The 10,958-nt window shown below is 43.3% G+C and overlaps 1 protein-coding gene across 2 annotated transcripts; it reads left to right on the forward strand.

Moving 5' to 3' along the window:
• Positions 1-1,438: 1,438 nt before the first annotated feature.
• paqr3a (progestin and adipoQ receptor family member IIIa) lies at positions 1,439-10,195 on the forward strand. 2 transcript variants are annotated; one of them, XM_070834054.1, is made up of 8 exons: positions 1,439-1,565; positions 2,313-2,544; positions 2,791-2,953; positions 4,370-4,525; positions 8,342-8,539; positions 8,626-8,716; positions 9,198-9,380; positions 10,118-10,195. In XM_070834054.1, the coding sequence occupies exons 1-7, from the start codon at positions 1,505-1,507 to the stop codon at positions 9,338-9,340; spliced, it is 1,044 nt and encodes a 347-aa protein (XP_070690155.1). In that variant the 5' UTR covers positions 1,439-1,504; the 3' UTR covers positions 9,341-9,380; positions 10,118-10,195. The 2 variants fall into 2 exon arrangements, with proteins under 2 accessions (XP_070690155.1, XP_070690156.1); XM_070834055.1 differs by having other exon boundaries at positions 2,319-2,544.
• The last annotated feature ends 763 nt before the right edge of the window (positions 10,196-10,958 follow it).

Below are 10,958 nucleotides of genomic sequence, written 5' to 3' on the forward strand. Positions count from 1 at the left end.
TTGCGCCCAGTGTTGTGTGAAAGCGTCCATCTTTAGATTTAAAGAAAAAGTCATCTTTTCTATGCCACTTGTATTTCCAGGTTCTGTGGGAACACGTGAGTCTCCTTCTGCTGATCCCTGCAGGTTTGTTCATGCAGTACAAATGTGTTTTTATTCTAAAAATGGTGTATTTGAATACTTCTGCACACTGGCGTGCCTTAGCAGTGTTGGAATCCCATAAATTGGGCTGATGTTCGTCCCCATCGGAGCCAGAGCTCACTGTTTCAAATGAACCTTTGTGAGCTCATAGATAATCACAGTGTCATGAAACTTTACAACCACAAACTAGAGACAAGGGGCCATTCACTGCACGTACGGCTTTCCTGGGTGTGCTGACATAAAGGACGGTTTCTGAGCCGTTTCTACACCAGAACGGCTCCATCCAATCATCAAAAAATGCTATTATTACTGAAATCTGCTGTTAATAATGTACAAATTGTTTCTCTGTGCTGCTCCAAGACTTTCAGTGGCTCCATCAGGCCCCTCGTTTGAATCTCCAACTGATCTTTAGGGCTTAAAATGCTGAACAATGTGACTTTACTGCCCCTCATTATTAGTATTATGTCTAATAAATCCAAAATAGAGCCAATAAACGCTGGAGTAACATAAAAAAAGTACAATAATCTGGAAAAAAAGTAGTGATAATGCTGCAACTTTATTATTAAAAATTAAAACATTAGAAATGCAGCATGTGTAGCACAAACAACCAGTTAAAGGGACAAATGATTGGTGGAGATAAAAGATGAATATTGAAACAACACTGATAACAAACACAAACACAACACACAACATATTTCAGTCCAAGTCCAGGTTTAGTCAGTCAGAGTTATTTAGACGGAAATATTTAGATAATACATTTTATTCAAAGTAAATATGATTTAAAGGAATTAATAATAGTTATTATTATCATAGTATCTGGCTATTAATAATTTGAAGAAAAGCACTGACTTTTCTGTGCTAAACAACTCATTTGAACGTTTCTTTAAATTATGTAATAATGGCATTTTTTTTTTTACCCATTAAGACAGAATTTCAGTTTAAAGAAAAAACTTTAGACTCTTGAGCTTTTGAGGATAATGTGAAAACTAAACGTAAATATATTTGGCAATATAAGATTAATGCTTAATAAATATTAGTTATTTTTAGGAACTGTTTATCTTGGTGTGCAGCTTTTAGTTGTTTAAAAAATTGCGTGTGAGAAAAATAGAATAGAGTCTGAAAATTAATTCTTAATCTATTTAATTCTTAATCTTTGAAATTGTTGCTCCATAACTCCTTACTGGGGTTTCTTTTCCCCCCAGAACTTTCGGTCCAGCCGCAGGGTCTTCATCGTCGGAGTCGGCTGTTTTTACTCAGGCACTCTGTGGGCACCCTGAAGGGGTCCTTCACTGATGACGTCTGTGGTGATTTGGAACTTGTTAGCCGTCGTGTTGTTTGTTAAGTTCATGTGAACGTTTGTTTACAAATGCGAAGTGCGCATTATAAGCCCCAGAATGCCGCAAACTGCACATTTACCAAACTGAAAGGTGAGTTTGTTGTTCACCTTCTGGCGCTAAACGAAGCGGCAGGTTAGCTAGCCTCAAATGTCCTGTCCAAGCGATAATTAGCCACCAGTTGCCAAACCGCTTTGAAAAGTAACCTATTTTAAGATTGACTTGCTTAATGACGGGATTGTTTGCCTGCCAAGACTTAAACCTAAAATGGTTTCTTGTTCAGTTGGTTCCTTGGGCTCCGTCGGCTCATAATAATAAACCAAGCAAGACCGTTATGTCAACAAAACCACAACTTTTCTAAACGGTGACACCATGCTCTCCGCCGCTCTCTGAGGTTGACCTAACGGTGACCAATTGTATGTTTAAAGTGGACTATTGGAAATTTAGACTTCATTGATAGATGGTGCTTGATGTATCGGATTCTCATCTCATTAAAGTTCGGGTCCTGTGGGTTCTTAAAAAGCTAGTGAGTCATGATCCAGGGGCGTGAACGATTATCAGCACATAAGGCCGAAAATTGGCGTATTACTGAATGGAGTTTGGTACTGTACCGGTTCTTCTCCAAGCAATGAGAGTTATAATGAGATTAAATGCAAGACAATACTGTAGCTGCACCGTCAGAGCAGCCAAGTAATGTTTGCTAGCTGATATCAGCTGTTGTGCAAAATATAATAATAATAATAATAATAATAATGATAATAATAGCATGAAAATAACCAAACATGCAGATTTGTTATGCAAAATTCATCCTCATTTGGATCTGACTTGTTTTGTTGTCAGCTGCAGGTCTGACTAAAGCGGACTCCTCCAGCTCAGCCATGCCTCAGAAGCTCCAGAAGAGCGCCCCGGCCTCACACTACATTGAGCTGGGGGGTTATCAGTACTGGCCCGTGCTGGTGCCCCGAGGCATCAGACTGTACACCTACGAGCAGATCCCAGTGTTTCTGAGGGAGAACCCCTACATCACAGACGGATACAGAGCCTACCTGCCCTCCAGACTGTGCATCAAAAGGTGAGAAGCAGAAGAAGGACAAGGTTTCAGTGTGTAAGACACTGAAATATGTTTGTGATGATCAGTAAGTTATTACCTGCAGGCAGGGATTTATCAATCAGCTTTCTGTTTCACATGTTTCTTTCACACTAAAGCAGCAGATCACTGTTTATTACCATAATACATTCCAACAGCAGCTAATTCCACCAAATGACTGAATATTTATGTGTACGTGGTGGTTTTAAAGTTTGCAAATCGTCCGTGCAGCCTCTTCATTCTGTCCAACGAGACGGTGAACATCTGGAGCCACCTGCTGGGCTTCCTGCTCTTCTTCTGCGTCGGGGTGTACAACATGTCCTCGGTGCTGCCGGCCGTCGGAGCGTCCAGAGAGGACTACGTCATCTACTCCATCGGACTCTTCTGCTTCCAGGTACACGGCTGAGGTCCATCACTTTATTTAGTTAGTGTAACGTTGGTGAATCCCTCTTTATGATTGGCTGCTGTGAAAGGGTTTTATAAAAGTCTTGAAAGTTTAGTTTACTTTTGATTCTTTATGCTTTAATTAACTGTATCTTCAACATAATCTGGTGGCTAGCTTGCTAACTGTTGTAGCTGCTGGAGAACAGGTGGAGTTTATCGTTTAAGGACAACCGGCCAGCTGAGGAGAAAATCAAAACAGATTTCTTTGGAGAGGAGCGGCAGAAAGAAAGGTGTAACGTTACTGCACAACCTGCAGAGAGGAGATTAGATCCTCCTCGTGAAAACAGTCAAAGTTAACATGAGCAGCTGGAGGAATAAACAATGAGACATCGACCGCTGTGGGGACGAAGGAGTTCTGTAAACTTTATTTATGGATTTACAGTAACTTTCTGATTTTACTCTTTTACTAGAGTAAAAAAGACAAAAGTTTGACATCCGTCTTATAGTTTAAGTCATTTTTCAAGCAGATATTCAGTTCCAGGATATTTTTTTTTTTTTTTTACTATTTGTCAGACAAACCAAGACACCTGATGAGGTTCTAGTAGGTTCTGTAGAGACCAAACGACTAATCTGTGTTAAATTATTAAATGATAATCAGATGCAGCACCAGTGTCAGTAAAAACAAACACGTCTCACATGTGGAACGTCACAGATCCCAGGGTTCTTTGGGTGTTTTAAAAACATGAGCTCCAGGCCTGGAAAGATACTTGAAAACAATCAAATTGAAAAAAGTTTTGGAAAAGGACATTGGTTTCATTGTTTGTGTCGTTTCTAGCACATGTAGAGAACATTCACACGTTTTCTTATCTCCCTACAAGCATGAATATGAGTTTCATTGTCTGATATCTAGATGTCTGAAATCAGAGTTAAAAAAAATCATTTTATACCAAAACTTCTCAGAATGTTTGGTCTTGAAAATGTGGCCAGAGATCCTGGAGAAGTCCTGGAAAAAGTCCTGGAAATCCAGCGGCCACAGTGTGTTTATGTAGTCAGAGTCGAGATAAGATGTAAGTGTAAAGTGTCTGATGACGAACCATGAGCTCAAACACACACACACTTTTTTTAAAACCAAATTCAATTTGCTGCTAATTGATTGACAGTAAAAAGGTATTTCCTCTTTATCCAGGTTTACCTACGTTACATTTACAACCTTGTGTTGAGCAATGTGGTGTTTTCAAATTAGCCCAATATCCTGGAAACTGGATATGTGGCAGAGGGACATCACACCTCATCTCTTAAAAAGATTGGCAGTTATTCTCAACAAATGAAAAATAATCAGAACAAGTCCAATAAAAAAAAAAAAAAGGACACGTCTTGTTGAATCAAAGGTATTTTCCTACTTCCTGACTCCCCCTGTCGTCCCCAGCTGTGCATGCTGTGCTCCGTCGGCTATCATCTGTTCTGCTGCCACCGCTCGGAGAAGACCAGCCGCCGCTGGATGGCGCTGGACTACGCCGGCGTTTCCATCGGCATCCTGGGCTGCTACGTCCCCGGAGTCTTCTACACCTTCTACTGCAATAACGTAAGTCCACCTTCAGCCCCTCGTTCACCCTGATTTGTGATCTCTGATTTGTCTGCACAACAATTTAAGGATTATTATCATTATTATTATTATGTGGAAAAGAAACTGGAATACTATAATACCTGACAAACGAAGAGTATCAAAGGAGAGCACCTTATTTTTTTACATGTTCTAGTCAAAAGGTTTTGGAATCAGTTGGGAGCTGTGAAACAGGCTGTAAGATCCTTTTTTGTTCGACCAGAATTAGCCGTAAGTCGCTGACTACCAGCTACCAGACTCCATTGACAAAACAGCAATTTTACCTCACAGAACACAGGAGTTGCTGGTCTATTGCTGCCTCCATCAGGTGATTTGGTTGTGTATTTGTGTCATTTTGGTCTTCTAACGGGTTAGTTCATATCCAGCACAATGCTTGTATAAAACACACAAACTAACTGATTGAGGCAGCGGTAGACCAGTAAGTCCTGACTTCTGCAATGTAAAATCAGTGATTTAGTGAATGTAGTCTGGTGTGTGTGCAGAGAGCGATATAACGGCTGTTTGTGGTTAAACCAAAAGGATCTTCCAGGTCTCTCTCTGTAGGGATTTAGGCACATTTCTGGGTTTTCTGGGTCTTCAGTTTAGCTCGTCATGTGACTTTCCTGAATTTGGCTTTACAGCAGTTTATTCGTCACCGTTTCCGTGTTTGTCGAACGTTTACAAAACGGTTAAATTCACCGGGTTAGTGAACCAACAGAAGGACACAAGCGAGGTCAAAGTGAAACGTCCCGGACAGATTAGCTTCTTTCTTTGTCTCTTATCTCTTCATGCTGCTCTCCACAGTCTCCCCGTGGATCTGCATCCGCAGCGTCAGTGTAAATCCTTAAAAACTAAAGCTAAATGTGAAAATCTGCCCTCCAGTCCTCCGTGACTCAACGCTGTGGCTCTGTTTAATTGTAAACGGCTTATTCTCCATGTGGAGTGGAGTTCATACAGCAGATGACAGGCAGAGCAAACAAACTGCTCCACTGTTTCATATTCTGTTTCCATATATTTCCCCTCGACTCATCACTCTTTTCTTTTATCTGCTTCTCTCCAGACTCCATGTTTCTTTTCATAACTCTACTCCATAAAAACCGCCTCTGACTTTCTGTAGAAACTTTTCAGAACTGTCTCTGTACCAGAACAGCGCTGGCATGAGGTCCTAGAAGTTTGACACAGACACAGAAATGGTTTTTAGCCTCCTAAGGAATGAACATCAGTTTATTAAATGTACGTTATAATTTGAACTCCCCTTTTCTAACTGAAGCAGGTAGATCCCTCTCAAAGCCACCAGACTTCAGTTCTGTCTGACGGCGAGTTGGAGCAGTGAAAATATTCTAAATACAGCGCACATTTAAACTGGCTTCCTGAGCCTCTTTCACAGCATCAGTACATTTAGCATCTGTGCCGGACTCCTGCCTGCCAAAATGATTCATTGATCCTCAGCCTGAGAGTTTTTTATCCTGCAGGAGGCCCTAGGCTCTGCTGTTGGTCCCATTAAGTCAACCTTTTTTCAGGACAATCCAAAGACATTTTAAAATTGTAGACTTGTTATTTACCCTGAACAAATCAGACGTGTGGGCGGTGAGAAATCAGACGGCGTCCCTGAAGCTTTCAGAGCAGAAAGCTTTGGAAACTTTAGGTTTAGATTAGAAACCATCTGATATCTATCTGACTGTCGTTTGTATGTTCTCCTATTTATTTCTCTGTTTGTTTCCTTTATATTACTCTTTATATATCTTTTATCTCCCAGCTAAGAGTTTCACACTAATCAGCTCGTCCTGATCAGGAGACGGAGGCTTATTTTACTGTGATTTACTCTCACTGCTTCACGCGCTTGATAGAGAATTTAAATGTGTTTGATGTTCGAGCGTCCCCGCACGCATTTGTGGCTTCATCGCCGAGCCGCCGCTCGTCCCCGGAGACTCTCTGGCTCAACACCGTCGGCCTGAGAGGCAGTAATTGAATAAAGCTGAAGAGGAGCCCACAGTCTGGCTCTGCTGATTGACTCATTGTTCCTGGTGAATAAGCAACACGACACCTTTGCTGCGCTCGCCGTTTGGAAAACAGCCTCCGATGACACGAGCCTGTTCGGTTCCTTATTCCAGCCGCCCACCATGTTATTTATTTATTTTTTTTCTGTCCTGTTTGCTTTTTTTTTTTTTTTTTTAATTTTAACTCCTGAAGTGTTTGGCTCTGCTCCTCACTGTTCGCTTTCCCCCGCATATTGGAAGCGCCGGGCTATTTTGCCCCCAGAACGCAGCTGAAATCTGCTGCAGCCCAAACCAGATGGCTGCGTTCACGGAGCGGTCCGTCACTCCTGTTCCCCACCATATGACGTTCGCAAGTCTGGGAGCCGTCTCAGTGAAGGGCCCCCCCACCACCACCACCACCGCCACCGCCGCCGCCACCCTTTCCCCTGTCCTTGCCAAGACTGGGGCTCCGCTTCTGGGTGGCTCCACTCCTGCGGCACGCCAAGTCCCTAAAGGAAGAACTGCTTTTTATATCTAGCCAAGCAAACTCGTGTCTCATCAGAGCGCCTCGGAAAGGCAGATTTGGAGGAGAGAACACCGAGTCTGTTTGGAGGAGAGCTTAAAAAAGCTGGCTGCAGCCGAGCGGGGCCTCGTTCCTGGTGCAAATTTATTCACTGTGAAATTCGGCAGGACTCGTCGAACGAGGACGTGTGACTGGACGGAGGCCTACATCCACACAAACGGACAGAAGGGACGGAGACGAGGCTCTCCAGACTGTGCACACTTACTTCTAGCAGTTTAAGCACAGCGAAGGTTTAGTCTGTAATCAGAAGTGCAGTTGGCACACGCTAAGATCCTCACTGGTTCATCGTGGACGTTTGTTTTATCACGTCTGTGCAAATGACATCAACCTGCGCATGAAGTGGCAGAGATCAGACAGACGAAGGTGTTTTTAGAGAAGAAGAAAGTGGGAAAAGCTGAGGATCAAGTGATTTTAGATTAGAAGCCGTTTGTGGCCTCAACAGACTCTTTCGTTCCTAAATAATCCGTCTCGTTCTTTAAAGATTTAAGATCAGAAAAAAGTCCGTCCAAGTTTGTCTGACTGGTTTAACAGGTGTTGTGTTTACTGTGTGAGCAGAGTTTGGTGTTTCAGCTGGATACGGTTCATCAACTACTTAAGCACAATTTAGGAAATTAGGATCTTAAATCTTTAATCGTTTAGCGGTTCACTAAAGCGAGAGGCGTTTCTGTGTTTGCTCATTAATACAGAACAGAAGGTCCGTCAGCCACACACACTTTCACATGTTCTCAGCATTTAATTTGCCTTAAAATCATCCTGGTTTCCTTTTATGAACATGCTGCTTCACCACCTCTGTTTGGTTTTTAACCCTGAGTCCTCTCTGTGTCCTCATCCTGGTGTCTGAGTGACTGGTAGGTAGTAAAAGTGTTGGAACTGGTCCAGTAGATCACCTCAGCCAGCAGACACCAAACGGGCTGCAATGGCTGCAACGTGATCCTTTGGGACAACTGCACCTGATCACAGTAGGTCCACTAAAAGAGCTTGTTTGATCCACTGACAGGCTCAGATTGTTATTCTAAGTGTGTGACAGTGATCTACTGGACCAGTTCCAACACTTTTACTACCTGTCAGTCATTCAGACACCAGGATGTGGACAGACCCGAAGGACCCAAGTGCTGCAGTTCTCTTTTATCTTGAATTCAGGTTGATAAATATGATTTTATAGTTTTTCCTCCAGGGATTCTTGAACCTGCAGGTGTGTGTTCTGGTGTGTTTTGACCTTTGCCCTTCCTGTCCCGGCAGTACTGGCGGCAGGTGTACCTGGTGACGGTGCTGGCCATGATCCTGGCCGTCTTCTTTGCCCAGATTCACCCTCATTACCTCAGCAAGCAGTGGAAGCAGCTGCGCTCGCTCATCTTCTGCTCGGTGGCCGGATACGGGCTCGTCCCCACCGCCCACTGGATCTGCATCACCGGGGGCTTCTCCTCCGAGCTCGTCCAGGTGAGCGCGCTCACGCAGGCGGCGAGCTGAATGTTCATCAGTCACACGAGCAGAAATAAGCTAACGGGAAGTTCCTTCTCTCTCAGGCTTTCGTTCCTCGAGTCCTGGGGATGTACTTCATCGCTGCTCTCGCTCTCATCTTCTACGTTTCCAAAGTTCCTGAGCGCTACTTCCCAGGTGAGACCGCTGCTCGATCTCCTCTGTCGTCCTCAGCTCCTTACTTTTTATTTGGGATCTCCGGCTCCACAGTTTAGGAGGAATGACACTTGGAGTGAAATGTTTAAAAGGCTCAAGGTTGTAGTTTTATTATTTGAAAGTGTCTCAAACTGCTCCGAGCTTCATAAAAGCAAAGTTTATTTTGTTTCACGGGAATCAAACTGTCAGTTTTAAACGTCAGCGTCACATGTGAAGCATTTTAAAGTTAAAAGTCTCTCGCTGCAGTCGAAAAGGTTCTGGTTTATTGACTAAACCATGTGACTAATTTTAGTAGCTCTGAATGTCACCTGACGTTAATGTGTCACGGAAAGTTTCTCTTTGACTCATCAGATGATGGTTATCAGTTATCAGTTATCAGTTATCAGTCCTGAACTCAAATATTAGTCTGTCAACAGAAGGGTTTTCTAAAAGCTGAATGTTAAGAACGTCACCTCACCTGCAGGTCAGCTCAACTACCTGGGCTCCAGCCACCAGGTGTGGCACCTGCTGCTGGTGCTGATGTTCTACTGGTGGCACCAGTCGACGTGCTTCATCATGGCCTACAGACACCGAGTGCCCTGCCCCGAAGCCCCCCAGCACGCTTAGGACGCCGCTGTGCATGCTGGGATCCCCGACCTGTTCCACTGTAAGCTATTATAATAGTTATTATAAGTTAGAATAAGTTATTCTGAGCTGTTATTGGCTGCAGAGGAGCTCAGCGCTTATTTCTGGTCCAGGGAGGAAACGATGGGAGGCGTCTTCTGTTTAAAGTTTGGTTCCTGCTGCGGATGTTTGTGAAACAAGATGCAAAAAGTCTTTTATTAACAAACAGTAAAGCTTCCTGTAAGAGTGAGAAACACTGAGAGGCTTCAAAGCAGCTCTAACGTAGAAACTGTCACACCGACGGGAACCTGAAGAGTTCTAAGACAACGTGTGGGTAAAAACTAAAATATAATATAATAAAAGTAAAACAACGACGAGGGTGAAAAGAAACTCATCATTTCCAAGATTTCTCCCTCCAAGATAAAACGGATATTCTCTGATGTTGAAGTGGTAAATTTAGGAGTTTTTGGTCGACGTCATCACGCCGACAAACATTTTCTCCCAAATTTCCCTCTTAAATGAGATAATATCCAATATTTTTTTGACTTTCTCTTCTCCTTTTGCTCTGTAATCTTTATTTAACCCCAGTATGAGGCTCAGCAGCAGACGGGTTTAAAATCCTCCAGCTGTCAGAAGTCGCTGTGAAGCTCTTCGATAACTCTGTAAATATAAATACTGTTTTCTGTGAATCAGGAGAAAGGTGTGTGTGAGCGGTCTGAACCTGCTGGAGGAGGTTTTCCTGCCTTGGTTCTGTGTAAACCAGCTGTTTTCTCTCCTCAGGCAGTGGAAGAGGCCCCTCGGTCCACCTCGGAGCCCCCGACAGACGGACGCCGTCTCACCTGTGAGTCTCTCTTCCGGGGATCAGACGGGAGGTGGCGTGACGAGCGTGTTCGTAAGATAAAAACGGGACCCGCTGCATCTCAGTTCAACCACACAAACCCTGCAACTCTGCAGCCGAACATGTCCTGAATGTGAGGCGACTTTAAAAGCAGCTGTCATCAGGATCAAATCCTCCAGCGGAGCAGCAGGAGAGAGCTCACGCTTCTGTAAGTGCCTGTTAACCAAACATCATGTAGCTCTTAAATTAAAGGAACCAAAGTGTTCAAATGATTGTCGATGTTAATTATAGTTCCACTTTATAATAATTATTTTAAAGACAATGTGGTTAAAAGAGAACTGATATTTTTAAACCAGGGCCCTATTTTTTTTTTTACACATTTTGGGTGACTGGTAGGTATTAAAAGTGTTGGAACTGGTCCAGTAGATCACAGTAGGTCCACTAAAAGAGCTTGTTTGATCCACTGACAGGCTCAGAGTGTTATTCTAAGTGTGTGACAGCATCATGGAAAGGATCCCTACAGAGAGAGACCTGGAAGATCCTTTTGGTTTAACCACAAACAGCACACACACCAGACTACATTCACTAAAACAGGGATTTTAGAGAACAGGACACAGGAGCTGCTGCTCTGCTGCTGCCTCCATCAGGTAGATTCTTTGTGTTTTTGTGTGACTTTGGTGTTTTAAAGGTTTAGTTCAAATCCAAACTGGTGTTAAAACACCAGCAGTAGACCAGCAGCCCCTGTGTTCTGTGAGAATAAAACTGTATTTAGATTTATTCTCA

This window comes from Pempheris klunzingeri, chromosome 7 (genome assembly GCF_042242105.1).
Source record: "Pempheris klunzingeri isolate RE-2024b chromosome 7, fPemKlu1.hap1, whole genome shotgun sequence".
Taxonomy (NCBI): Eukaryota; Metazoa; Chordata; class Actinopteri; order Acropomatiformes; family Pempheridae; genus Pempheris; species Pempheris klunzingeri.

Coding starts and splice junctions, on each gene's coding strand:
- paqr3a (XM_070834054.1), top strand. CDS start 1,505: ATGCGAAGTGCGCATTATAAGCCCCAGAATGCCGCAAACTGCACATTT. Junction 2,954..4,369: donor TCGGACTCTTCTGCTTCCAG/GTACACGGCTGA, acceptor TGTCGTCCCCAG/CTGTGCATGCTGTGCTCCGT. Junction 8,717..9,197: donor TCCTGAGCGCTACTTCCCAG/GTGAGACCGCTG, acceptor CCTCACCTGCAG/GTCAGCTCAACTACCTGGGC.